General features: G+C 35.3%; 2 protein-coding genes and 2 long non-coding RNA genes across 5 annotated transcripts in view; 1 reads left to right on the forward strand and 3 right to left on the reverse strand.

Annotated features, from left to right (window-relative positions):
- Positions 1-4078, forward strand: part of LOC144966202 (DNA-directed RNA polymerase I subunit RPA2-like) — a 41089-nt gene extending 37011 nt beyond the window's left edge. The window contains exon 31 of the mRNA XM_078902369.1: positions 1203-4078. Within this exon, the coding sequence (XP_078758495.1) occupies positions 1203-1442 (240 nt within the window). The 3' untranslated portion in view covers positions 1443-4078. The remainder of the gene's footprint in view (positions 1-1202) is intronic.
- On the reverse strand, positions 3663-10414 carry LOC144966203 (uncharacterized). Of its 2 annotated transcripts, none has more exons than XM_078902370.1 (3): positions 10334-10414; positions 7237-7500; positions 3663-4696 (listed from the first exon to the last, which is right to left on the reverse strand). In XM_078902370.1, the coding sequence occupies exons 2-3, from the start codon at positions 7478-7480 to the stop codon at positions 4365-4367; spliced, it is 576 nt and encodes a 191-aa protein (XP_078758496.1). In that variant the 5' UTR covers positions 7481-7500; positions 10334-10414; the 3' UTR covers positions 3663-4364. The 2 variants fall into 2 exon arrangements, with proteins under 2 accessions (XP_078758496.1, XP_078758497.1); XM_078902371.1 differs by lacking the exon at positions 10334-10414 and adding an exon at positions 10170-10256 and having other exon boundaries at positions 4233-4696.
- Positions 10415-16491: 6077 nt separating this feature from the next.
- LOC144966204 (uncharacterized) lies at positions 16492-17425 on the reverse strand. The gene is made up of 2 exons (XR_013644172.1): positions 17298-17425; positions 16492-16608 (listed from the first exon to the last, which is right to left on the reverse strand). It is a non-coding gene; the product is annotated as an uncharacterized LOC144966204 (long non-coding RNA).
- Positions 17426-21034: 3609 nt separating this feature from the next.
- Positions 21035-24598, reverse strand: LOC144963812 (uncharacterized). Its single transcript, XR_013643716.1, has 3 exons — positions 24560-24598; positions 22002-22108; positions 21035-21156 (listed from the first exon to the last, which is right to left on the reverse strand). It is a non-coding gene; the product is annotated as an uncharacterized LOC144963812 (long non-coding RNA).
- Between the last annotated feature and the right edge of the window lie 2424 nt (positions 24599-27022).

Below are 27022 nucleotides of genomic sequence, written 5' to 3' on the forward strand. Positions count from 1 at the left end.
CTGTCTCTCACTTTACATTGTATCCATCTAAACAGCACAACTAGTAATATAGGCTATCCGTTTCCTATTCCACTATTAATAATTAACCACTGAACTCTGATAACCATCTCTGACTTGCATTGGTAATTAGTAATTCTAAGCTTTGAATCCCAATTAACACTAATAGTACCAGCGAATATGAAAAAAAAAATAATTACCCCATACAAGCTAATCTTAAACTGCTATCTTCTTTCAGCTTATCCCGCATTTTGCAGGGTTGCCATAAGGAATGCACATCATCTCGGTTCATTGCATCATAGCTTGTTACAGAAATAATATAATATGGAGTATGATGAAGATGGTGAATGGTGTTATAGGGGAATTGTGAAAGTGAAGGATTGTAACGAAAATATTAGGAAGGTTGTTGTGATGATGATGAAGATGGTGATGATGATGATGATGATGATGATGATGATGATGTTGATGCCGTTTTTTTGGTTGTTTTTTTTGTTTTTGTTTTTTTTTACGATAGCTTCTATGTTACTAGTGTGCATCTTGTGTGAGTGTGTCTATGTCAATATTGTATTGTTATAAATGTGTAACCAAATGACAAATTGCCACTTTTTTGGGGACAATAAAGATATATTATTATTATTATTATTCCTCCAGGCCCAGTACTTTCATATTGTCCTTTGCCCTATCAAACCATCTTCGAGCATAGCATCCCTTTTTTTCTCTTTCCCACTAGTTGTATATCTAATACTTCTTTCCCACATACTCCCTCTTTCATCTCTTAACTTGTCCAAACCATTTCAGTCTATCTTCTCTCATCTTAATTGATATATTCTTCACTTCAGTCACTCTTCGAATCCATTCCTTAATGTGTTGCAAGCGCCGTAAAACCCTTAAAAACAAAACAAAATCAATAGTCAAGGATTTTGTTTTGTTTCATTTTGTGTTTTTTTAAAAAATTCTTTTTGTTTATATTTTATTAGAGCGATTTCTTATATACTCTGTGTTCACACATTTGATTTTACATGATCGTATTTCTTCTTCATGAAGACATTTATCTTGTCTTCCAGATTATATACTTTTATTCAAAGGCCTGTCAACACCAAGAACTTATATCTGATCCTCCCTATTTCTTCATTTCGTAAAACTGAAAATGGTTAATATTTGTTTTTTGGATTACTCTAATATAGGTTTTGTAAATGATTTTTCAGGCTTTTATTTGTACGGCTTGCAAGAGCATCATCTCACCCTTGTATATGAGATATGCTGAAGATGAGAGCAGATCAATGAATGCCAAATTTGAACATCAGACTGTTTGTCAACATTGCCACAAGCGTGAAGATATTCACAAGCTTTCAGTTCCCTTTGTGTTTCGTTATCTGGCAGCAGAGCTAGCAAGTGTTGGATTGAAAATCAGTGTGGATGTCAAGCCTGTTTTATTAACAAATTGATAAACAACTGTTTGATGTCAGATAAAATAAGCATATATTAACAATGTTTTGAATTTATTTTTTCAATTGCTGCAGTCTTTGTTTATGAGCAGGGCCCTTGGCTGGGAATAAAGCAGTGAATGCTAATAGCTGGACCCTGCTTATAAACAGATTCTGATTTTTTTTCAAAGTACAAACACCCTAAAGTCTCAATGAAAGTAACAAGAAATATCTCCTCTGAGTATTCAAGTGTTTACATAACGATAAACCTTAAATGTATTTCTGTCATTATCAACCAGTTAAATCAAAGCTGTGAAATGGTGCATTGTCATAGTGCCAGATTGTAGCTTAGCAATAAAGTTGTGAATTTACGCATGTGTATAATAGTGAAAGTGAGACTTGTCGCGGATGGAATTCCCCAAGTACTACTTCAACAAGCCTGTTTGGCTCAGTTCATCACTGAAGTGTAAACCAATAGAAGGATGTCTTTCATCCATGGGAAATCAGGGTAGCATTGGGAGATTTGAGTCACACATTCACAGCATATTCTGACTGATTCTACGAAGTGTGTTCACCATTTTAAAAAATTTGTCTCAATCGTTTCTATGTTACGTGTTTGTGTTGAGAATATTGGCTATTAAGCTTAAATGCTGGCCAACTACTTTGCAGCGTTTATGTGAGTTGAACCCGTGACCTCAAGTAGTCAGGGAGAGAAGGCTCTAATAAAAGACGAGGGTTAAAAGCTATCTTGTTTTGGATCGTGGATAGCTCATACGGTAGAGTCACGCTTTCCCAGGCCAGGCGGAGTTGTACCAGTTCAGTCGTGGGTTCGAGTCTCCATCGCTGCTGCAAAATTTTTATTCTCTATTGTCTTCTGGCACTTTCCTACTCACTCCCATTTCTTGTTGTTATTTAAAATTTGACCTTGTTTTAATACTGAAAAATGGGGTGGCTTTGCTTCAAGAGTAATCTTTGCCAATTTGGGTTTAGACCAATTTGAGTAATATAGCCTCGTGGTAGTAATCCCTTTTGATAAGAGATGAAGTCTTTTAACAAGCAAAATAATTGCAATAAGACTGAGAATAATCAAAATGCTCCAAACCCATATGGGCAAAATTCTCACCTTATTTGACAGTATTTCATAAATGGTAGAAAAACAAATAATTAAAAATTAACTTGTTTTAGCGGAATTAGGAAGGGTTAGTGTGATTGTAAAAAAGTAAATTTGTATTGCAAAAATTATGTTTTGCACCCCAAGTCTGCTTGTGGCCATATCTTGATTAAAGCAAGAAGTGGTTATTGCTTTCTGCTAAAGAATTAAGGTTCAATTATGGTGCAGTCCGAAATAAATGGGTATCATTTAGAATTGTTTTTATTCAAATAGTTTTCTTTGTATGATTTTGATATTGTCATCAATCTAGTAAGCCAGTTTGTCTTATCTAAAAGGTTTTTTGTTTTTTTTTCCTTTTTATTCAACAGAATAAGACTATTAAATGATAGTAAAACAATCATGCCTTCATTCTTAATTATCTTACAAGTTTTCAGGGTGAAAATGAACATTCGTACATGGTCAAATTTAGTTTTATCACATTAAAAATAACTTTCATTTTCATGGTGTTGCTGTATTATCTTTACTTTGGTTCATTTATTTCCCCTAACTAGACTATCGTTTTTGTGGTATTTCTTACATCTTTGGTTTCTAGGGTTTGTGTTATTTTATTCATCGTTGGAGTTGAAGTAGATATTTTTAAAGATTAGCTCACATTCATGGTCACTCCATTTCTAAGGGATCACTGTCCATTCGTCATATTTCTGGATTATTATTTTCACGCTTTATTGGATTGCTTTCAACGAATACATTTCACACCTATTTCTACTCTACCCGTATTCCCCCTTTTTTTTATGGACAAAATTTTATGCATTTCATTTTCTGCTCAATTTGGCACTCTTAGTTACCTAGCGAACGCACCTTTTGTTTACATTCCAAGATTCTTCTTCAACAAAAAGAACGTACGAAATATTTAGTTGTCGATCTGGTCTTTTATTAATGTATTTATGTTTTTATTGTTTTGTGTTGTTGGCTGAAGAAGGGTTTTGAGTCGGAAACTGAAACGTTTTCTGTGTTTGGTATTGTGTTGTTTTTTTAAGCTGTTATATTCATTTTTGTTTATTACAATTTATGTCTGGTACTGGTACACAATGGCTATGTTAACTGTTTTCAAATAAATAACCCAACCATGGTTTCAACAGATGATTAAAAAGGTTTATTTCACTCTTATTTACTTCAGATGTGAGATTTCAAAGTACATGGATAATCTCAAAAAAATAATACTGTTCGGATTTTATTAAAAAGTTTTTCACCAATGTGACTTGAAGAATGACCATATTATGCTTCAGAGGGGAAAAATATTATTCCTTCATTTTATTATCATATGGCTTAAATAATTATTATTTTAAATGCAAAATTGTGTTTTCACTATTCCTTGTTTTTATAAATGATAGTGATTGTTTTTTCTGAAAAATCTTTGTTACTCATTCTTTCATTGAAAAATCACTACAACTATAAGTTATGTGTTAAGTCTGCAATGCCTGATGTTAAATAATGAGTTATATTTCAATGCAAAAAGTCTTGTTAATAAACTATTTTGAAATCAGAATAATATAGTGTTGGAATATTTATAAAAAGTTTGTCTCAAGTTTTGAAAAAATACCCCACTGATGATGATAGATGGACCATTATGACGACTCTTTTAGGTATTATCTATGATATGTTCAAGCCCTGGATGGCGGTATAAATTAAACAAAAATTGTTTGAAACTGGGGATGGCACAGAAGAAAGCGCTTGCTTGCAATGAAAGAAAACCAAGCCTGGAAATTATTTCTCATTTGGATTTGAATATGCCATGACAAAATGTCCGACCTTATTCTACTTTTAAAATAGAATCAAACCAGGCCACCACCCAGGTCACAGTGGACATCATAGTGAGTTTGTTTACAATTAAGATTAGTGACCTTTGGAATGTCAAATGGAGTTATTCTCTCATGTGTTGATCTTAATCGGTCTCTCATGAAGCGCTCAGACTCAATGGCTTCGTGATAATATCCATAGTACTCTCCTCGTGGAGCTCGGGCAGGTTGCATCCAGCTGTCAGCTTTTGGCCAGCGGTTCAAGAAAATGTCTCTTGGGGGCATGCCAGCAATGTGCCTTGTATAACCATCCAGCCTCAGGGCAGGCACACCGGATGGTGCTGTTCCAATAGAATGGCCATAGTAACCTGAAATATTATTGTCAGATTAGGAACTATTGATTAAAATACTGTTATAAGGACAACTTAGACGTAAACAACATTTTTCAAGGCTTGGTGGTTTCTATGAAAGAACGAAAATCAAATCACACCAACTTATGCGCATAAGTCGCAACACTTCGATGAAAGTCCCCTGTGTTTCCATCCTTGTAATTATTACTTTGTCACCAATCAAGGGATTGAGTCAGATTAAAAATTCATTCACTCAATTGGGTTTTGAGTCAAAAAATTGTCTTTAAGGCTTAATGGCGTCAAAGGAGTCTTTCCATTTAATGCGTGGAACCTTTCATACATTTGGACCCAGATACTCCATATTTAGTAATTGGAAACGGAATGGGCAAAAATAGAATTATAACAAATATCAATCCTCGACTTTAGTCACAATGATGGGATTAATGATTAGATAGCTGATTTTGTTAGTTCTGATGGACAGTACTTTGCAATAAACCAAAGTTCTGGCCAAAGGGTAGCAATCATTTATTATTGTCCATTTAAATGTGCAGAAACTGGATATAAACTCCAGCTCTGTGGTCTATGACTTTTCTGTGAAGGAATAATAATTCTATCATTTTTGTTAAAGAGTGATAAGCAACCAACTTTATTTACTCTGGTAGTAATTTTAGTTTAAATAGCTAAATTATTTGAGATAGTTTGTCTTTCTTTCAAAAAAAAAAAAGACTCACTTTAAATAAAACTTAAAATGCATCAATTCTTATTCTGTAGACGTTAATACACATCTTAATGCAATTGCCTATACTTAATTATAATAAAATTGAGCTTTATATAGCGCAATATCCACTAAATGTGCTCAAAGCGCTTTACAAGGATAAAATACTACTATATATTATAAGAAAATACTTAAGAAAATTGGGTTGGAGCAATGAACTGTGATGAGATTGAGATTTTTATGTGCTAAAAGGAGAATCACCTCACATTCAGTGAATTGATTTCTGTTTATTACGGATGAGTAAAACACTGATTGTTTATGTATTATAATGTGAAAGTGGTCTACCAGACATTGGCGGGGTGTAATATAGCTGAGTATGGAAAGGGATGCAAGATTTTATTAAATGTCAGTCTTGTCCCCATTCAGCATGCTATTCAGTTTCGATTACACTTAGTTGTAGCCAAGGAGTGTGATTATGAACTTTGTAGAAAGCAAGGTGGCTTTAGTAGTGTCAAATAGGAGGGGGATGCGAGATTATTGCTGTATGCCTGGGTGGGGATCCTGACCTCCCATAGCGGGCAGGGAGGTACATACTGTGTCTTCTATCCCCTTATAACTGTTTTCCAACATGCTTTCTGTCTTTGTCTCGGAATGAGATTACTTGGTTTTGTCCTAGGGCTGGCCGGAGTTCTAGCTGGGAGGGAAACGGTCAAATGCATAGTTATTGTTTTGGGAGATGATATTTTTTTCCTTGTAAATCATCTCTCTGTTATGTATTATTATTTTTATTTTGAATGTATAATGTAAGCATTTGAGTGTGTTCCTCTTTATTGGATTTTGTGCTTGGGTCTGGATGAGACTTGTAGGTGATTTCAAACTAAGTACATTGGTGGTATGCACTTGGAATCTACATCTGATCCCTATTTGTTCTCAGTTCCCCTTTGTCTTACTTTTTCTTGGGTGCTTTAATTGTAATTCTAGAACTTTTTACTATCCCATTTTCTTCCTTTTTACTGGCGCTGATATAACCTAAATGTGTTGCAAGCGCCGTAAAACCCTTAAAAACAAAAACAAAAAACATTGCTGTATGCGAGGTGCACTGTATGTCCACCCAGAGGTTCAAGTGAATACAACAAATTTAGTTTATCATTGTTAAATCACAAGTTTATTTTTAATAACCGCTCAAGTGATTATCACAATGGGTGGTTGGAGAGCACCACCAGCAATTGTTAATCTTCTCTTTAAGGTCTAGTACTTCTGGCATCCTGGGTGGGGTTCCTGGCCTCCCATAGTGAACAGGGCGGCACTTACTGTGTCTTCTATCCCCTTATAGCTGTTTTACAATTTGCTTTCTGTCTTTGTCTTGGAAGGAGATTGCTTGGTTTTGTCTTGGCCTTGGCTGGGAAGGAAACAGTCAAATGCATTGTTATTGTTTTGGGAGATATTTTTTTCTCTTGTAAATCATCTCTCTGTTGTGTATTATTATGTTTGTTATTTTGAATGTATAATGTAAGCATTTGAGTGTATTCCTCTTTGTTGGATCCTGTGCTTGTGTCCGGATAAGACTTATAGGTGATCTCAAACTAAGTACATTGATGGTATGCTCTTGGAATCTACATCTGATCCCTATTTGTTGTGTTGCAAACGCCGTAAAACCCTTAAAATTCCCAGTTCCCCTATGTCTTAATTTTCTTGGGTGCTTTAATTGTAATTCTAGAACTTTTTACTATCCCATTTTCTTCCTTTTTACTGGCGCTGATATAACCTAAATGTGTTGCAAGCGCTGTAAAACCCTTAAAAACAAACAAACAACAATCATCTAAAGGATAAACAACTTTCCCACCACTTGGTGTGTGCCTCTGGCGATGATACTCTGTCCAGTTTTCTTCAGCCTTAAAATCTTGAGCGCTTTTACGAGTGAGTCTTGGATTATATCTCACTGATCTCAATTCTGTCCAAGTGGGATAAGTTGGGACATGGTGAGGTGGGCTTGTCCACACTATAGACTTGTCATTGCCATTGAAAAATACATCTTTTTGTGCCAGGTTTAGTGGGCGCTCATACTTGGTCCCAAATTGAGAAGTCATATTTTTGTGGGCTAATGGACCTGAAATAAAGCAATATGTAATAAGTTAATATCAATGAAGCTTTCTTCAACCAATACCCATTCATTTTTAGTTTCAGTGCCATGGGCAATCAGAACTATGCCCAGTGATTAATTCTAAAGTATCATTTTTACATGTCAATTAATCTCACTTTTTAAAAAAACATCTTTTTTTTTCTGGTCATCACCTCCTTGCCATTACAAAGTACACTTTTTTTTTTTGTCAATACCTTCTTCGTTATTTAGCGACAATAAATCTCGCTAGTACAGTTGAAGAAGATGAGTAACAAGGAGGGGAAGAAGAAGAGAAGTAGTAGTAGTTGTAGAATCAGTAGAAGTTGTTATAATAGTAGTAGTTGTAGTGTTAGCAGCAGCAATAGGAGTAGTAGTAATTGTAGTAGTAATAATGGTCGTAGTAGTTTAACGTTCTTCCAGTCTAATAACAGACAGGGTTATGAATAAGCTTTTGAGAGAATAACTATCCCTATTCTTATAGGCACACAGTCGTCTATCATTCTCCAAATCATTTTCTCTTTCCTCTTTAATGGGTGCATTTGCTTTTTACAAGCAAGCTAACACCATGTTTTGCCTATTGTAGGCTAATTTTGCTTCTATTTGTCGTTGTTAATGAATTCTCAAAAATCAGAAAGAGCAATATTTGGGTCCTCAATGTGGAACTTAGTCAAAAATGAAATGCTGGTAAAATCAGAACTTTAAGGCAAAATTTTGAACCATTGCTTTTTCTTAATAACATTGGTAAATTTTTTTCTTCAGGAACAAAGCTATGATTATTTGTCGATGGTAGTATGGTAGTTTCCAGTGAGGATTAAATAATTAACCCACTGAAAATAATTTTGGAGAAAGATTTCAACGCTTTGCAACATTGGAAAAAGAAACAGGAAAATAAAATAAGGCTAAACCAATGATAAGTTAATGGTAAAATCTATAAACTCATGCACATTTTCAGATTTTGAACTAATTACAGGAGAGAAAAATGCTTGATCTGACGCATTCGAATGCTTTTTCATTTCAAATGATGCAATAGAACATATAATTTGGCTAAAATTCCACATACAGGCGCCCACTCCAATTAATAACAGTAATTATACTGACTTGCTCACTTGGAGTTAAAGTGATATTTATTCAAAGGAAAAAAAAACAACAAATCTATCTTGTATGCTTGACTGAAAAGTTTTGACACCTATTAAATATCTCTGATTTTATTGAACTCACCAGTATAAATTATACATCACTATAACTATATGCATAATTCATTCTACGATTGGATCACCAAATTTTGTTTAGCTGCTATTTCTTGATACTAATTTATCATTTTTGAAAGAACCCTTATTCCAACATGTCAGTCGATGAAATCACACAAAAAAAATTATATAATAAACATCGTGCTGTGACTGAGTTCCTTGCTACAGTGAGATGTGCACCCGTAAACACTCATAAACAACTGAAACGAGTTTATGGTGACTTCTGTGTTAGTGTTTGAACAGTTCAAGGGTGGGTTAAGTGCTTTAATTGGAAATGCTGCTGTCTCAACCAACATTAATGAGCAGGCTCACAGTGGTCATCTACAAACTCCATCGACCGAAGCAAAATAAATTAAGAACAAAGTGACAATCATAACCAAGCCAATCATCAGATAAAACAATCTGATATTTCGCAAAGGATTATCAATTTAGATTTGCAGTGGAGATAGCCTACAGCTGGGTGGCCATCTTCGAAAGTTTTGCTGTAGCTTTAGGTAATATATTATATGTATCATGCAAAAGAAGCCAAATTAACAATTAAAAGTAGCTGAAATGTTATTGGTATTAAACTGTCTTTATAGCCAGTAGAGAGCAGCAGTTTTGGTTAATTTTCCTCCAGATATTCCGCCAAATCCCTGAAAATATCAGAACAAGGGAAGTAATCCATATTTTAGGCTCTTTATTCTTTTAACCTTTGCATTTAATAAATTCCTTTCACATTAATCCTATATTACATTTTAAAAGTATAATTTGAAACATTTACTAATGGTTATATAAGTCTTTCAAAGCACCTGATATAATCTATATTAATGGTTATTCTATACTTCCCTATGGAAAAAGTCTGATCTTAACTGTCAAAATATTACACATATTGAGATAGTGAGTATATATATACGATACTCCCGGTTATTTCAAGTTTGAATCCATTGAATAGTTATGTATCATGATTCTATGAATGCATTTAAATATATATATATATATATATATATATATATATATATATATATATAATATATATATATATATAATATTTATATATTTATTTATTTCATGTGCAATCACGGGTCTTTTCTGATAGGCACCTTTGTATGGAAGTTCTTCTCTGTGGGAAAATGAGTATCTGAAAAGATTAATACACAGTAGATAGTGCCAGAAAGAAAGGGTCAGGAAAAAATCAGCCCGATTCCATCGAGGATCGAAGCGACTTTGTAGTGGAAGGGCTGCCATCTGATTATTTAGATATTTTCTTGTGCTTTTTTTTCTGCCTTGTATGGCGTTATTTCATAATATATGTTCGGGCTTTTATGTTATCTTTTATATGTATGATACTGATATGAATATGATGAGTTGAGAATCAGTCCATCCTATACTATTGAGGAGGGTGAGGGTGTTACGGCCCCGCTCGCTTACATTGGGGTACCTTGGTTGAGGGAGTCGATTGAGCTAAATAACGGTTAGTTGAAGATGCAGTCCATGCACATTAGTTGTTTCGAAATCAAGCATTTTTTAAAAAGTGACGATCAAGCAACGAAAAAAAAAAAACCAACAACAACAACAAAACAAACGCAACCCACCTTTCGACTTCCACGAAATCAAGTGTTGCTAAGTGTCATAAACAATGAAGGTTTGGCAAATAATTGTTTGGAACAGAACCATTTCAAAATTATATTATCTTTATTTTTCTTTTCTTGCGCTTATAAAATAAAGTAGCTTGAATACCTAGATTGCCCACAACATTTAAGAATATACTGAATTTTTAATTCTTTTACTAACATTATCATATATTTTGTAGTTTTTAAAAGTAATTGAAATGATGCGGAAGAGATAAGCTATTTGACTTTAAATTTAATTCACTTTTATTCCTATCTGTACAACGGACAAAGCGCTTCCTTTTAAAGATCATTCCGGTAGGGAAGTGTGTTTTCAGTCCACCAGTGGACTGAATACACAGCTGTGATTTCAGTCCACCGGAAGAGATTTTACGGCACGGGCTGTTTGACCTAGCGCGAGAAATCGAGGTGGCCAGCTGCTTAGCACAGCGTAACTGTAACCCAGGTGGGGTGGAGTGAGGGATTCGAGCTCTTTTCTAGGCATATTTTCTTTCTTTCTTCCTTAATTTTTTTTTTTTTGTACTTCCTTAACAAAAAAAATTCTTAATTTTCAACTTCAACACGTTGACACCATTCCTGGTGACTCGAGAAGTTTGATTGACTTTTAACATTTTTATTTATTTACTTTTCTCACTTTTAAGTTTATTATTCTAATTTAGGACACAGTGAGACGACAAAATTTATTGCCTTGTGCATTTCTTGTACGTGTCAATATGAGTCCGGAGAAAAACGAAACAAAAACAACAACAACAACAACAAAAAAGGAAAGAGAACAAAATTTTATAGTCATAGGGTCTTGAATATGTTTAAGGGAGCGGAGCATCAGAAAGAGAGAGAGAGAGGAGAGAGAGAGAGAGAGAGAGAGAGAGAGAGAGAGAGAGAGAGAGAGAGAGAGAGAGAGAGAGAGAGAGAGAGAGATTAAGGACTGCTTTGTAGCTACTTGCACCCGCACGATTTAAAAAAAAAAATTTTTTTGGCTCCTATTTTTATTTATAAGTTAAGGTTACGGGCTTGGGACACTTTTGGTTTATGCAATAAGGCAAACGGAAATGGTTCAAAAAGGGAACAGATGTAGATTCCAATAGCGGACCATCCGTGTACTTAGTTTGAGATCACCCAAAAATCTCACCAGACACAAGCACATGATACAACTGAAACAGATAGACTCGATTACAAATCATTATACACACACAACAACAAAAATACAACCCTACATAAATTACAAAACAAAGACGTGACTTACAAGGAGAGAAACCCCATACTCTCAAAAAACTAACTACACAAATAACTGCTTTCCTATCAGCCAAGGTCTCCGATCTGGGCCAGAACAAGACCAAGTAATTTTATTCCAAGACAGGAGCAAAAACGTATAGGCGAGGGGGGGGGGGGGAAATGGGAAGTGATCTCCCTGTTCATGATTGGGGGGGGGGGGGGTCAATTACCACTTGGGGACAAATTCGCCATTTAAAAGACCTACGTAGATAGCATATCATACACTCAAATGGGTGCAAATGCAAATTATTATAAAAGCTAACATATGTACCGTTTCGTTCAAGATCCCATGCCCAGGCTAAACAAAATGGTCCCGAAGAACTGTACACGTAGAGGTGACAGTAAATGACATGGAATCCAATAAATGGTCTAGTATAGAGGGAAAAAGTGATAGTTTAGTCAGGATGTTGACCGATGAAGAGTCCACCGAGAGGGTGTGTGATTATGACGTTTTGCGGTCGTTTTAATGAAAGAAAAATGTACACAAAACATAAAAAATGCCTGCAATCTTGGGTCACAGGCACCTAAGAATAAAGCCTAAATATGTCACAGCAGCAGTCTACCCAATGTATGACCACCAAGTATCAACACACACAGACATTGAGACGGGGTTTCTCGTCAAAAGGAGATAAATACTAGATGGTTATTCATACTCATATTTTATCAAGACTCAGAGTCAGAGAGATGATTTATAAAAAAAAAAAAAAAAAAAAAAAAAAAAAAAAAAAAAAAAAAAAAAGTATCACTTCTCACAGACATGTCAAATGCTGGCAAAGTCATTTAACTATCTCTCTCCTACTATATGATTCCAGGCAGGGGGAGCCACATGGTCTCAATTCTGTTCCAGAACAAGAACATGGAAAGAATAAATGATAAAAGGGCGATGGGGAAGACAGCAAAGTAAAGGGCCAATCAACAACCACCCAAGACAGTCAGCTTTCCCCTACCCTAAGGGGAATTCCACCCACAGTACTCCAGGACGAGGACAAAATCTCACAGCAATGTCTATTGGAATTAATTATCCCCCTATATTCAAGTGGCTGTTCATGAATTCGAGATCAGAATACAAAGATGCAACGAGTGACATAAAATCAAAGTAACAATGAGGGAAAAGATTAAACAAATAGGTTGTGTGTAGTTTGATTTCAGTCCAATATTTATTAAACGACCTTATTTCAAAAGGCAAGACAAAATGTAGTGAAAAGTGCATGGTAATAAAAAGTACAACTATAATAATAATAATAATAATAATAATAATAATAATAATAATAATAATAATAATAATAATAATAATAATAATAATAATAATAATAACAATAATAATAATAACAATAATAATAATAATAATAATAATAATAATAATAATAATAATAATAATAATAATAATAATAATAATAATAATAATAATAATAATATAATAATAATAATGTTCAAACAGTCCATTCCAATTGCACTCAGATGTCAAGCCTGCAATTACCTGCTAACGCACCAAATGAAAATTTAAAGCAAAGGGAAACTAATTTGACAGAGAAAAGAAGTAGGTATAACATAGATCCAAGAGCAAAGCAATGTCCTAGCAGCTAGACTGAAAGCTCCTTATTGACAAATCAACTTTGCTATTCCGTCAAATAAACTGTTCTAACAACAACAAAAAAAAACAAATAAATTTTTTTTAAAACAACACGTAGTACATGAACAAAGCAATATAAATTATAGTAAAGCTGCAGGAACTATCTTTCCTTGGCGATTGACGAACTGGTTCCACTGTGCAAACATTTGTAAATGCCTATTTTGATCCTAGGACCCTCCGGATAATGCCGCTCATCATTCTTTATGAATTTATTTGCGTAGGATACAGTGCTGCCACCCGTTGCTTTTACCCACGTTTCATCTCTTCCTTTCCTTAGCTCGAGAACTTTCAGGAATTCATCTAAAGTTTTAAACTTTCTTCCAACATACAAATCAAGCGAAGAACTCGATGGTTCATGCGTCTGAGTAGCCACTGTTCAAATGATAGACAATGAACAATGGACTAGCTCTACAAGACAAAGGACACGGAATGGTTTTGAAAGAAAGGATGTTGAAAGATGACAAAGTCAAGACTGGGGCGGGTGGGAGGGGGGGGGGGGGGGGAAAGGGGATGAAGGCCTTAGGCCTTAGGCCTCAAGGTACGGGCGTGCTCAAGGCCAGTGATTAATGTGAAAAGTGACCAAATAGAACCTTAGATGGGCAAACAATGCTAAAACTGATCTCTTTGGAAAACTCATCGTTTTCATAATCACAAAAATTCTAACCGCCTAGGTAAAATTAAAAATAGATATAAATTTTAATTTAAATTAATCATAGAAACAATATTCTCTATGTGACCAATTTTGTTCAAATTGGCCAGGCCCATGGTCATCTGGCAGCAAGCTAAGAGCAGTATAATTAGGTGCCCCAAACGTAAACAATAACAAGTTGCTAGTGATTTTCGTTAGGGACCGGAAAAATTTACGCACAATATAGGTCTCCCAATTTTGTAGTTTGAGTTGTAGGCAATACACTTTCAGTATTGAAAATATGTTTACATAAAATCTAACAGTTGCAGAAATAATAATATAAGGCTAAATTATTATGAAAATCAGGCTCCGAATAATTCTCGTTTTGTTCACACCAGCGCAATAATTTGCTCTGGTCTAAAAATAGATAGACTGTAACTTTTGATAAATTTTAGAAAATTTTACCTTTTGTTCCATAAAATATCCATATCTAGACATTATTTGATGCATGATCGAGTATTTATGAATATGTTTCTTTTGCCACCTAACAGCCAAATTTTAAAGGTTATTTTTTCTATTATTTACATTGGAACGTGAGCTGTCAAGACAGGAACATGTGGTTTGCCACGTGCTTCTCGACCTTTGTTTACGTTTGGGGCACCTAACTTTACTGCTCTATAATTGATATATCGGTATCGAGAATTGATATCTATTTCAGGAGCCGGATTTCGAACAACTCTCAATCAAGACTTCCCGAGAGTAAATTAAACGCTGTAAATGATATTATTAAGCCGTTGAATTGCCATAAATTATTTGCCTGTCCATTTCGGATGATGCCTTTAATAGGGTCAATATCAATGTCTTCATTATCGATTAAGGTATCAATTATAGAGCAGTAAAGTTAGGTGCCCCATAGAGCAGTAAAGTTAGGTGCCCCAGACGTAAACAATAACAAGTTGCTGGTGATTTCCGTTAGGGACCGGAATAATTTACGCACAATATAGGTCTCCCAATTTTGTAGTTTGAGTTGTAGGCAATACACTTTCAGTATTGAAAATATGTTTACATAAAATCTAACAGTTGCAGAAATAATAATATAAGGCTAAATTATTATGAAAATCAGGCTCCGAATAATTCTCGTTTTGTTCACACCAGCGCAATAATTTGCTCTGGTCTAAAAATAGATAGACTGTAACTTTTGATAAATTTTAGAAAATTTTACCTTTTGTTCCATAAAATATCCATATCTAGACATTATTTGATGCATGATCGAGTATTTATGAATATGTGTTTCTTTTGCCACCTAACAGCCAAATTTTAAAGGTTATTTTTTTCTATTATTTACATTGGAACGTGAGCTGTCAAGACAGGAACATGTGGTTTGCCACGTGCTTCTCGACCTTTGTTTACGTTTGGGGCACCTAACTTTACTGCTCTATACGTAAACAATAACATTTGACGTCAAACGTGACCCAGATTTTTTTATAAATGACCCGAACTATGCTGCAGTTGACCTTTAGTAATGTCATGCGCATCCAACCAACTTTTTGTTTACATGTTGCTAAGGCAGCAAACTGAAGCTGGTCGTGAATAAATTCCAGCTGTTTACTCCGAGCCTGAGATAGCTAGGGAGGCCACGATCATATTATTTATAGCCAAAATGCTCCTTCTTTTATTTTGTAGGAAAACCATAATCATGGTTCCCCCTCCTCCCGTAAACAAAACCATATCTATGTTCAGGGAAACTAAGATTGTTGCTTGTTTTTGGTTAAGGTGGACCGTACTTTTATTTTTATTTTACAGCGTATCAAATGATCAAAGTCAAAGCATACGGTCAATGCAATGAAGAGAGTAAATTCGAATCTATCTCCTATCTCTTCGCTCAGATGACCATTTTGAACAGAAGACTACTACTACGTACTTCTACTATAACTGCACTACCACTACTGTATTATAACCACTGATACTAGGTAGTCCAAACTGAATTTTTTTTTTTGCAAGAAACACACCCATTCAATGTTTTTCTTGTAGAACTTTTTATTCTGATTACTATGATATTTGATTTGTCTTCCTAGGTCAAAAACTAAAAAAGTTATGGCAATTTGAAAATCATGGATTTTGGGCCGAAAACGGAAAAGTTAAAAATACTAAATTTCCCAAGTTTGGGGTACCCCAAAATCATTATTACTATAGATACAGATCTAAAATCGCTTGTGGTTACAAATATGATGGCATAGAATAAGCCCAATTTTTTTGGGAAGGCTATTTAGCATAGTTTTACCACAATAACTTTTCAAAGTTCAGAAAAATCACAGAAAAGCAGTTTCCAAAAAGTTGCCGAAACATGCGAAAAAGACGCAACTTCAAACTGTCGTAACTTTTTTGTTTGTTGACATAGGATGACATATTATATATCAAATTAATCAGGTTTTAAAGCTCTATCTGAATGGTGTGATATATAAGTTCTGTAAGATCATTATCAGTAACTCAAGAGAGGAAAAAGGTTGCCAAGTTTAAGAATTTGGACAAAAGTACCCAGACCCAGTGGTGGCCGAGAAGCTATTTTCTCAAAATAATGGAACAAGACATGTCTTAATAGCTAAAACCAAGGTTTATTTATCATTCTATGCAGGACGGATGGTAAGGTTGCCCGTCTCCCCTTTCCCACAGCCAGGAATGTCCTTTTAAGGGACCTGTACTGGTCATCATCTGTTTAAAACAAAGTAAAGTAAAAGCAAAATTAATGTTTTTCATATGTTTAGGAAAAATGAGGACATTTTAAATTTAAACCGATATTCTCTTATTTTTTCACTTTTGGAATTTTGTTTCTTCCTTTTAAAAAAAAACTCACTCCAATAAAAAACATAAATTAAAAAAAAAAATCTCAGCAAAACAGAATATCCTTCTAAAGTCAATGAAAAGAAAAAAAATAATGTTTATAAAGAGTCAACTATAAAAAATGAATAAGTCATATTTATTTACATTATTGTGAAGTAGTAAACAACTCACAAATGGAAATATATAATCTAGCCAAGGAAAATAATTCTCTACCTCCAGGTCTGTCTATCACTACTATCATCGATGTCCGCCATCTTGGATTTTCTTAGATATTTGTAAGGGTTGTAAAAATCGTTCTTGTGGCTTAAAATTAATTGCCAGTAACACAAAATTAATTTATTTAATAAATATAATGCTTGAAGAAAGCAAATTACTGTATCACAGCTTATTCTGAAAATCAGAAATAAATAGGCTCTTCATTTTCTGAGACGGACCCAGAGTTCAGCCATTTTGAGAAGATGGGTTTGAGGACGATGTTGGATAAAACAATAAAATAAACAAATTTAAACTTAATACCTCTTAATTTATGATATTAATAAGTGAATTATATATTTATTTACCTGTCAGAACCTTGTATCGAGAAATTTCGAACGGTAGCGTTGATTCAGGCGAGATTTATTTGTTAGCCATTGGAGACGTCTGATACTGCTGCCGGCCGGTGGGAAAAAGAATTTCATTCATAAAGTGATGCGTTTTTCGGTTTAAGCATTCTGCGCCGTTGGACATTTTTTAGTGTTGTTTTCGTATTTATAAAAAGGAAAAATACGGCTTTCCAAAAATACCAAATAGAACTTGATCATAATGAAAATTAGCCTTGAAAAGTTATAAAAAATGCGATATTTTCAAAACCAAAAATAAGAACTACTACTATTTGGTACCAAAATAATCGGCCCTCTTTTACGTGTCTTATGAAACCAGTTTGGGCGAGATTGAACGAACGGCGCAGTTTGCCTGGCTATTTACGTTGAGGCGGTATGATTTTTTTTTTTCGGCGAGCGATAAAAAACGGCTCAAGTGACTATTTCGTTATCAAAGCACAAAGTCAGTTTTTTGTGCATGCTAAAACCAAATATATCATTGGAAAGATCAAAGATTGATCTTTTATTGATATATATATCATTGCATTTACAATGAAAATACGTGGTGAAGATTAAGTGGGAACTTGATGGAAATCAGCTCATTTTACGTCCAGAACCCGTTATCGGGGCAGTTTGGACTACCTACTGATACCACAAAACTAGACTGAACTAACGGACCGTATGGCTCAGCGGTACGGTTTTCGTCTTGTCACAAAGTCGAGCAATGCCAATGCTAAGTGTGATCAGTAATAGGATGGATGACTAATCGTGAAAAATTGTGGTCCCCGCGTTGTTTCCCTGGCTAAGGCACTTTACCGCTTACCCCACTCGATTGAATGAGTATCTGGCTACAGAAATGACGGGTAGTGACAGGTTTAGTACACAAGGGTCGCTTAACAGGCTGTATGACAAAGAAATATGGTTCCATACGGCTTGTTGAAGTGGGGGGGGGGGGGGGGGGGGATAAATATGAAACATTGTGAAGCGCATTGCTCACGGCTATCTGAATCTGTAGAAATGCACTGTATAAATATTCATATTTATGTACTTGGTCCAACTGTTACTATTACTATTTCTACTACTAGACCTCTACTACTAATATTATTATTAATAACAATAATAATAATAATAATAATAATAATAATAATAATAATAATAATAATAATAATAATAATAATAATAATAATAATATTATAATAATAATAGTTATTATTATTGTTGTTGTCAATATCACCGTTTAATGGTAAAAGTGTTAAAGATACTTGCAAAATGTTGGTGTTGTGTGTGTTGTAGCAATCGGCCTCCAGCGACGCAACTCTGTCTACAAGAGACGCACAAGACCGTGGCACTAAACATCCCTGGTTCACGGTAGCGTTAACTACGTCAAAGTCAAAGACAAATCAATAGTGACATACAACCAGGACATGACAGTAAGTGAGGTGGAAATTCTCAGAATTGAAGGCAGACACTTCAATGTGATATCTGTCAACAAACCTCCACCAACGCCATTCAAGTGGCCAGTTACATCCACCACTAGTGAGAAACCAATGATTGTGATAGGTGACTTTAACAGCCACAGCACCAAATGGGGATACAATGAGAACAACGAAGATATAGATACTGTTAAGGAATGGGCTGACCAATATAATCTGACACTCTTCTATGACGCATGAATCATCCTTTTCAAGCGCTCGCTGGAGAACAGGTTACAACTACAACCCAGACCCTGCATTTGTGTCTTCCAGACATGTCAAAAACTGTCGGCAACCCCATACCAAAATCACAATCCGCCATTGAGGTAGGATCAGTCATCTCTACGAGAACAAACAAATTACATGAACTGTGTTCGTGGACCTGGCAGCTGCCTATATGACACAGTAAATCACAGGAAACTGCTCCTAAAGGTTGCAAGGGTAACTCGTAACACAAAAATAGTTGCAATAATAAAATCCCTTATGTCAAACCATCACTTTTTTGTGGAAATGGATGGGAAGAAAAGCAGATCACAAAAGAACGGACTCCCTCAAGGATCGGTAATTGCATCTATCCTTTTCAACGTTTATACCAATGACCAACCTCAGTTCGAGAACATCCAGGGGTTTCTATATGCTGATGATCTGTGTCTCGCGTCCCAGGCCTCTGATTTCAAGACCATTGAGGAGAGACTAACGGATGTCCTGGAGCCACTCTCTGAGCCCACATTTAAAGAACTCACAAAATGCTAACCCAGGAAAAACTCGAGAGTGTGCTTTCCATATAAAGAGCCGCCAAGTCTAAAGAAAACAGGAATCTGAACATCTCCTGGAATGGGACATATTGGAGAACACATTCCCCGTGTACCTCAGTGTTACCGTAAACCGCACAATGTCCTTTTCTCAGAACGCAAAGAAAACAAAAGCAAAGGTGGCCAAAAGAAACAACTTCCTAAGAAAAGAGAAGAAAAACTTACACGGGGAGCAGATCAGAAAACAGTCAGGACAACCATACTAGCCCTCTGCTATTCAACAGCCGAAAAGGTCTCACCAGTCTGAGTAAGATCCTGCCATGTCAAAATAACACCTGCCGGATCATTAGAGTAACTTGAAACCGACTGCAGTTCCAGTCCTCCATCGGCTGGCTGGCATTGCACCTCCCCACATTCGAAGAGCCACTGCTTCCAAAGCCCAGAAATATAAACAGAAAATGGACCCAAGGCACCCCCAACATGACCACAGCCCAATAAAAAGTAGACTGAAGTCGAGAAAGAGCTTCATGACGGAAGAAAGCATCAACCCTGACCATGCAGCTGTATACAGGATTTCCACACAGAGTGGGACAATCATGCAAATGAAGCTGTTGGAGATCCGAGAGAAGAACTGTCCTACGGAACCGAGCTCCCCAGGAATGAATTGGTAACACTGAACACAGCACGGGCAAAACTTGTGAGAACAACTGGTGGCATGAAAAAGTGGGGCTGGTTGAGACTAGCTTGTGTACATGTGAATGCCCAGAGCAGACATCCTTAGAGAATGCCAGGATGGGCTCAGCTGCACTGACCATGACCTAAGAGTCTGCTCCCCAATGCTGTGGAGTGAGTTTGGTGTTGGTGCGACAAGCTATGATGATGATGACTTGCAAAATTAATAAGTCTTACACCTGGCAACATATAAAAAAAAAGTAAGATGACAAAGATTAAGATTAGAATGTTAGGATGATGATCTTTTTAATATCAAAGTACTTTTGTAACCCGGCATTGCTAACTTTCATGTATAACCCAGAATGAAAAGTTATTACAAAAGACGAATGCAAGATATTTAGATAAATTGCTAGTCTATCATTGTGGTAGACGTAAATGTATTAAACTTGCATATCCAATAACCTGTAGGTTAACAGAGAAGGAAGGGCGCACAAGTTCATTGTAATTTGAAATTGAGGAGTTGGAGTTGGAACAAAGTTGATTTGCATTGAGTCAGAATTCAATCAAGTCTTAGATTGAAGAAAAAAGCCCAAAGAATCTTTCTTTAAAACAAGAAACAAAAAAAAAAAAAACCCCAAAAAACCTACAGTGTGCACCAGAATGAATAAAAACAGGACAGTCTTTAAACTGCATCAATGGAAATCACATCTTGCATATACAAGACCTCTAGTGCTATTGTGAGGACTGGTTCTCAGTCTCACCCGTCCTGCCGTATCTGAGGGCCATAACACAACTTGTGAAATCGAAATAAATTAAAAGCAGATTATAAATTTATATCACTTTTATTGTCATTTCATTCATATTCATGTTATTCAAACTGAAAATCATTTTTAAAAATATAGATAAGATGTTTCTCCATTATAAAGGTATGCTTGTATTCTCATCCTGTGAAAGAGAAAGAAAAAAAATAAAGAAAATTGATAATTATTACTGAAACTGTGTAATTCCATTTTTTTAAATCTGTGATTTAAGAGCCTTAGCAAAAGCTTTGATTAAGAAAGGTTCTGATATGCAACATCACATGGTCCCATCTATCAAATTCTACTACCATTACAAATCAGCTACATAAATAGATTCATCAGTACTCTTATCTTGTTGATAAATTAAATTATAAATATAGAAAAGGATATAATAAACTTTTAAAAATAATTAGAAAGTTAAATGGTAGACAAGATAAAGAGATATTTGCCTATTTCTTTTTAAATTTCTTATTCATAACCAAGGAAGCGGGTTTCTTTTGCTATATTCTTCTTGACTTCCCTATGTAAATGTTTCTTTCGAGTGTATAACAAGCTCACAGGGCATTTGTATAAAGAAACAGGAGCCAATACCATTAAAATGGAGATACCACTGCCAAAAATTACAAAGGGATAGAAATGCATTGGTTTTAACGTGTATTAGACGCTGTCATTAGAAAAAAGTTTTTTAAAATCTTTACAAACTACAGTAAGCTGCTTTTAAAATTAAGAAACGCTCGAAAGCAAAATATGGTCCTGTTCTCTCAATCACCGGTCTCTAGTCTCTAGATTATACTTGGTAGGTCAATAAAGCTGAGAGGTTTTATGAAGAATATAGAATAAAAACATTAATTCCATTAAAAAAACATAGAAGGGTCCATAATGATATATGAGGAACTCTATAAGATACAGTAACAAATGAAAGCCATTTTGATAATCTTGAAGGATATGACTCAATGATGATGATGATGATAATAATAATAATAATGATACCTCTTCCTGAATATAAATTGTTTAATTCCCATGGTATAGGCAGGCCAATGCTTCCAGAACAATTAAAGGAATGCAGAGACTCATTCTTGTTGTAATATTATTTAGATCTGAAAAAAAAAGATAAGCATGGCATCCTAAACCATTTTCCATGGTCCCATAAAAAGCAATATCATCTCACACAAAATCATAAAGTAAAATTCATATGGACCAACCAATGAATAAAAGTTATAATTATCTTATTTTATCAATTATTATCATTGGATTTATTTAACTTTATATTTATTATTATTAATTAAATGCCAATTTGAAATTAAGATAGCAATGTTTGAATGAATAACTGGATCTAACTCTACAAGTAAAATGTAAATGTGCAACTTATTCAGAGTTCATCAAGCACTTGTTACAGTCTGTTGCTTCATGTTACAGGAAAAACTCCAGTTCCATGAGCCTTATGACTCTAAAGGACCAATTATTTCAAAGTAAGATGAAATACCATTTATTGTTTAAAGAAAGTTATCAAGCACTATTTAAGGTCTGTTGCTTCATGTTACAGAAACAGAAATAACTCCAGTTCCATGAGCCTTATTACTCTAAAGAACCACTTATTTCAATGTAAGAAGAAATACCATTCAATGTTGAATATATAGACATGACCTATTTCTTAATGGTTTGCTTATATTCAATAAAAACATTAGAAAACATAATGGACCTGGAACTCAGATACCACTAGGTTGTTAAAACCGTTGGGTCAGGTCTAATTTTATCAGAGATTTATGATCACGAAGGCAAGATTACATAACCAATGTCGATTAGCTTTTAAAAAATGGGCTTTTATTTACCTTCTGGTGAACTCATTTGATCAGTATTTCCTGTATTTAACTTTTTGATCACATAAGAAAAGTCTAATAAACATTTAATATTTTTTAATGCCTCTAGATTTCACTTTAAAGTCAAATAAAATATCTGATCACAAATAAAATTTTTGATAATTCGATCAATAGAGAGAGCTTTTCAAAATTGTTGGCTTATCATTCCTCAGGCAAAATTTAGATAAGACATCATTTCACATATCATGGTGTTTCCTATGAATTACAAAATCCTAAAAAGCTTCTTCTTCATAAAAAAAACGTATGAAATACAATTAGGTAATATAAAGTAATCAGAGAGGTTTAGTTTTCATTTCAATCCAAGGTAAATCCGTAAAGAGTTGTGGGACCAGGCCCCTCTTGATCATTACCCCCAAAATAGATTGAACTAACAGGGATGTGTATAAGTATAAAACTGTAACAAAACCCCACGACCCCCCAAACACTCATACAAAAACTTAAACACAGTTTTTTTCATTTTCATTTCTCTTGAGCCAAGGGAAACTCGTTGCTCATTTTAGCTGCACAGATTCATTCAATCGCTCCCCCCCCCCCCCCCCCCCCCCCCTCTTTTTTTTTTTTAAATCTTTTTTTTTTTTGAGCGAGTCTATTCTTTTCTCCTTTTTTGTTTGGCCTTGTTCCGTTTCTGATCATGAATTTCTTAAAATTGTTTTTATTTTTTTTTTTTAATAAAAAAATATTGTTTTTTTTTTCCTCTATCGGTCTGGGAATAACCAATTTTCGTTATTGGCAGACCCTGTCTGGGAATAATCATAGCGACGACGAAAATATCAGACCGCACTCCCTGCATTTTACAATTGTATGTTTTCTTTCACACAGCTACCGACCAAATAAGGCGAAACGGCTTGGAAGATCCAAAACGTCATACATGTAGTTTGACACCTGCCAAATATCAAAAATGCGAGAAGGGGTTGAGTGGGACATTTTCTTTTCCCAGACATTCTCATTTTTTCACCCCTTCCTCCCTCTCTGCCATTCCTTATCCCATCGACTCTCAGCAAAAACAATAACAAAAAGTCTTATGTGGCAAAAACGGCTACCAACTTAAATCCCTCAAACAACACAAGATATTGAAAATCGGTGGCAGAGACCCTTTGTCTTGTTCCTTTTCCAGTTGCAGTCATGAATAGATAATGAGAGAATGAAGACTGTTTCGAAATATATTATCAGGTCAGGAAAGAGCGAGAGTCAATAAAGTATGACAAGCGGTGAAAGCTACGCGCCACGAAAGATGAGGATTAAAAAAAACAACTTTTGTTGAGATTTCAACTACTGAGGAGGGGGTGTCTGCTTTTTTTTTTGTTCCTTTCTGTTTTGTTTTTCGGTCAAGTTATGACTGACGCTGACACTGACACACGTTCTAGACTGTAAACGTTACCCATAAAATGTCATAAATTACGAAAAGTGTGTTCTCTCACAGAGTATTCGAATCAATCACTGAATGAGCACGAAGCAGACATGAGTGAAGGAAACGTAAACTCAGTAAGTGAGAATCGGCGAATGAAGCTGTACTGTAACTGTAACTGTAATGACTGACAGCAGTCAAATTGCGAAGTGAAATGAAAACAAATAAACAAAGCTATTATGGATTAACATTGAACTAAATCGTTTCCTGCTCTCAAAACCAATCGATACAAATTACAAACTCAAACACTGAAATTGGCATCTTACCTTTGCATGAGTTGGACTGCCATTCTTTTCTGGTGCAGGGTTGCCAGATTATTTTTCAACAAAATGCCAGGGGAAGACTCAAAAAATGCCAAAACACTCAAAAAAATGCCAAAGTCTGTTGACTCCCACCCCCACTAAGAAAACTACTCACTTTTGATAGACAATTTACTATCATATCCTGGTGGCTTGCGTGTTTTCTTTTCTTTTTCTTTTATTTATTTTTTTTTGTTTTTTTTTTTTTGAATTATACTAAATTTCCTGTTGGGGTAATTATTTACCTACTGACTACTAAGTGGAGTGCTAAACCACTACACCACGGTTGGATTTTAAGAATGAAAAAGAAATGTGAAGATGTTTGTTTTTACGCGTTTAGAAATAATTAAGAAAAGGTGTCATTTGAAGTATAATATACAAGAAAAGAAAATGCCAAATGAAAATGCCAAATGCCAAATGATTTTTCTAATGCCAAACGGTTTTCAAAAATGCCAGATTTTTGGAATCTGGCATTTAAAATGCCAAACTGGCAACCCTGGATTAGGAACTTTAGCAACCAGACAACGTTGCGCACAAAACAGGTCTCCCGTTTTTGTCGTTCAAATTGTAGATAATACACAGTCAGTTAAAAACAAATACGTACAAATAAAATAGTTATTTATTTAAATTCTTTGTATATGGCTAAATTATTCCGAAAACCAGATTTCAAATAGTTCTTGTTTTGTTCACACAAGCGCATTGATTTTGGAGAATGAGATTGACCGTGGTCTAAAAATAGACCGACAGTAATTTTTGATAAATTTTACGATTTGTTTAATAAAAAATCAATATTTAGATACTATTTGACGCGTGATCGAGTATTTATGAATATGTGTTTCTTTTGCCACATAACAGCCAAATTTTAAAGGTTATTTTTTTTCTATAATTTACATTGGAACGTGAGCTGTCAAGACAGGAACATGTGGTTTGCCACGTGCTTCTCGACCTTTGTTTACGTTTGGGCCACCTAACTTTACTGCTCTATATACGATATTTGGTCCTTTTTAAGATTTTTATTTCTGGTGGACTGAATACACGGCTGTGTTTTCAGTCCACTGGGGACTGAAAACACAGTTCCTTCCGGTAGCGTCTGCGTTCTCTTACGTGAGAAAATATAAACAGCATGTCTACGTTCTCTCGCGTTAGAGAACCTTTGGCCCGTTTCATCACAGATTACACAGTAGCCCGTGCGTTTCTCTAGACAGGTTGTCTGCGTCGTCTCACACAATAAATGGAATTCTCGCTTCTCGTTACGGGGAGTATTATTATCTGTACCCCCTACCCCTCCTTCAACTTCCACGCATACGCACTCTCATGCACACTGTAGTAGCTCCAGCATTAATAGTGATTGTAGTAGTAGTAGTAGCAGCAGCAGCAGCAGCAGCAGTAGTAGTAGTAGTAGTAGTAGTAGTAGTAGTAGTAGTAGTAGTAGTAGTAGCAGTAGTAGTAGTAGTAGTAGTAGTAGTAGTAGTACAATCAGCTCCTTGTTGGTCCAAGCTGCTAGTGTAGACATGATGATACTTCCAAAGCGGTCTTCCCTCTCTGCAAGCCAATACGGCGCTACTATAAATAGACATCCGACTCCGCTGGTCGGTTTTCCTTGATGTCCGACACAGCAAGACAGATAGGTCACCCGTCTGACGCGGCAAATCCTTCTCGCCCGTCTGACACGACAGGACAGGCAGGTCCCCCTCGCTGGTCTGGCACGGCAGGGCAGGCTTGTCCCCCTCGCTGGTCTGGCACGGTAGGGCAGGCTGGTCCATAGATAATACAGGACCCCCTCGCTCTTATGGTACGGCAGGGCAGGCTGATCCACCTCGCTCGACTGGCGGGCGGAGAGTCCCCTTCAACTTCAACTCGCCAGGGCAGGGCAGACTTCTCACTCGTCAGGCAGGCCAGACTACTTAAGTAGGGCTCGTCCTTCGTCCGGAGGCAGACCTGGGCTTGTCCTTTTTATCACGAGGCACCAAGGCAAGGCTCGTCCTACTTCGTCCGGAGGCAGGGCAGACAGTCCCCTTCATGGGCTGGTAGTCCTTATAAGGACAGAAAGTATAGGTGCTAAGTAAAGCTTAGCGAGACAGTGATTTCATGTGACCTTAGCTGGAATGCTAATAATCTACTACTACTACTACATACTACTACTACTACTACTACTACTACTACTACTACTACTACTACTATTATTATTATTATTATCATCTCATTATTATTATTATTATTATTATTATTATTATTATTATTATTATTATTATTATTATTATTATTATTATTATTATTATTAGTATTATTTTATTATTATTATTATTATTATTATTATTATTATTATTTTATTATTATCATCATCATCATCATCATCATCATCATCATCATCATCATCATCATTATTATTATTATTATTATTATTATTATTATTATTATTATTATTATTAT

Source organism: Berghia stephanieae, chromosome 2 (genome assembly GCF_034508935.2).
Source record: "Berghia stephanieae isolate SIO BIC M18660-M18661 chromosome 2, UCSD_Bste_1.3, whole genome shotgun sequence".
NCBI classification, from domain to species: Eukaryota; Metazoa; Mollusca; class Gastropoda; order Nudibranchia; family Aeolidiidae; genus Berghia; species Berghia stephanieae.

Bases quoted from the DNA above. Each gene is read 5' to 3' on its own strand.
- LOC144966203 (XM_078902370.1), bottom strand. From the start codon at position 7,480: ATGACTTCTCAATTTGGGACCAAGTATGAGCGCCCACTAAACCTGGCA. The intron at 4,697-7,236 runs GTGGGAAAGTTG...ATAATATTTCAG, and splicing joins CCAGAGGCACACACCAAGTG to GTTACTATGGCCATTCTATT.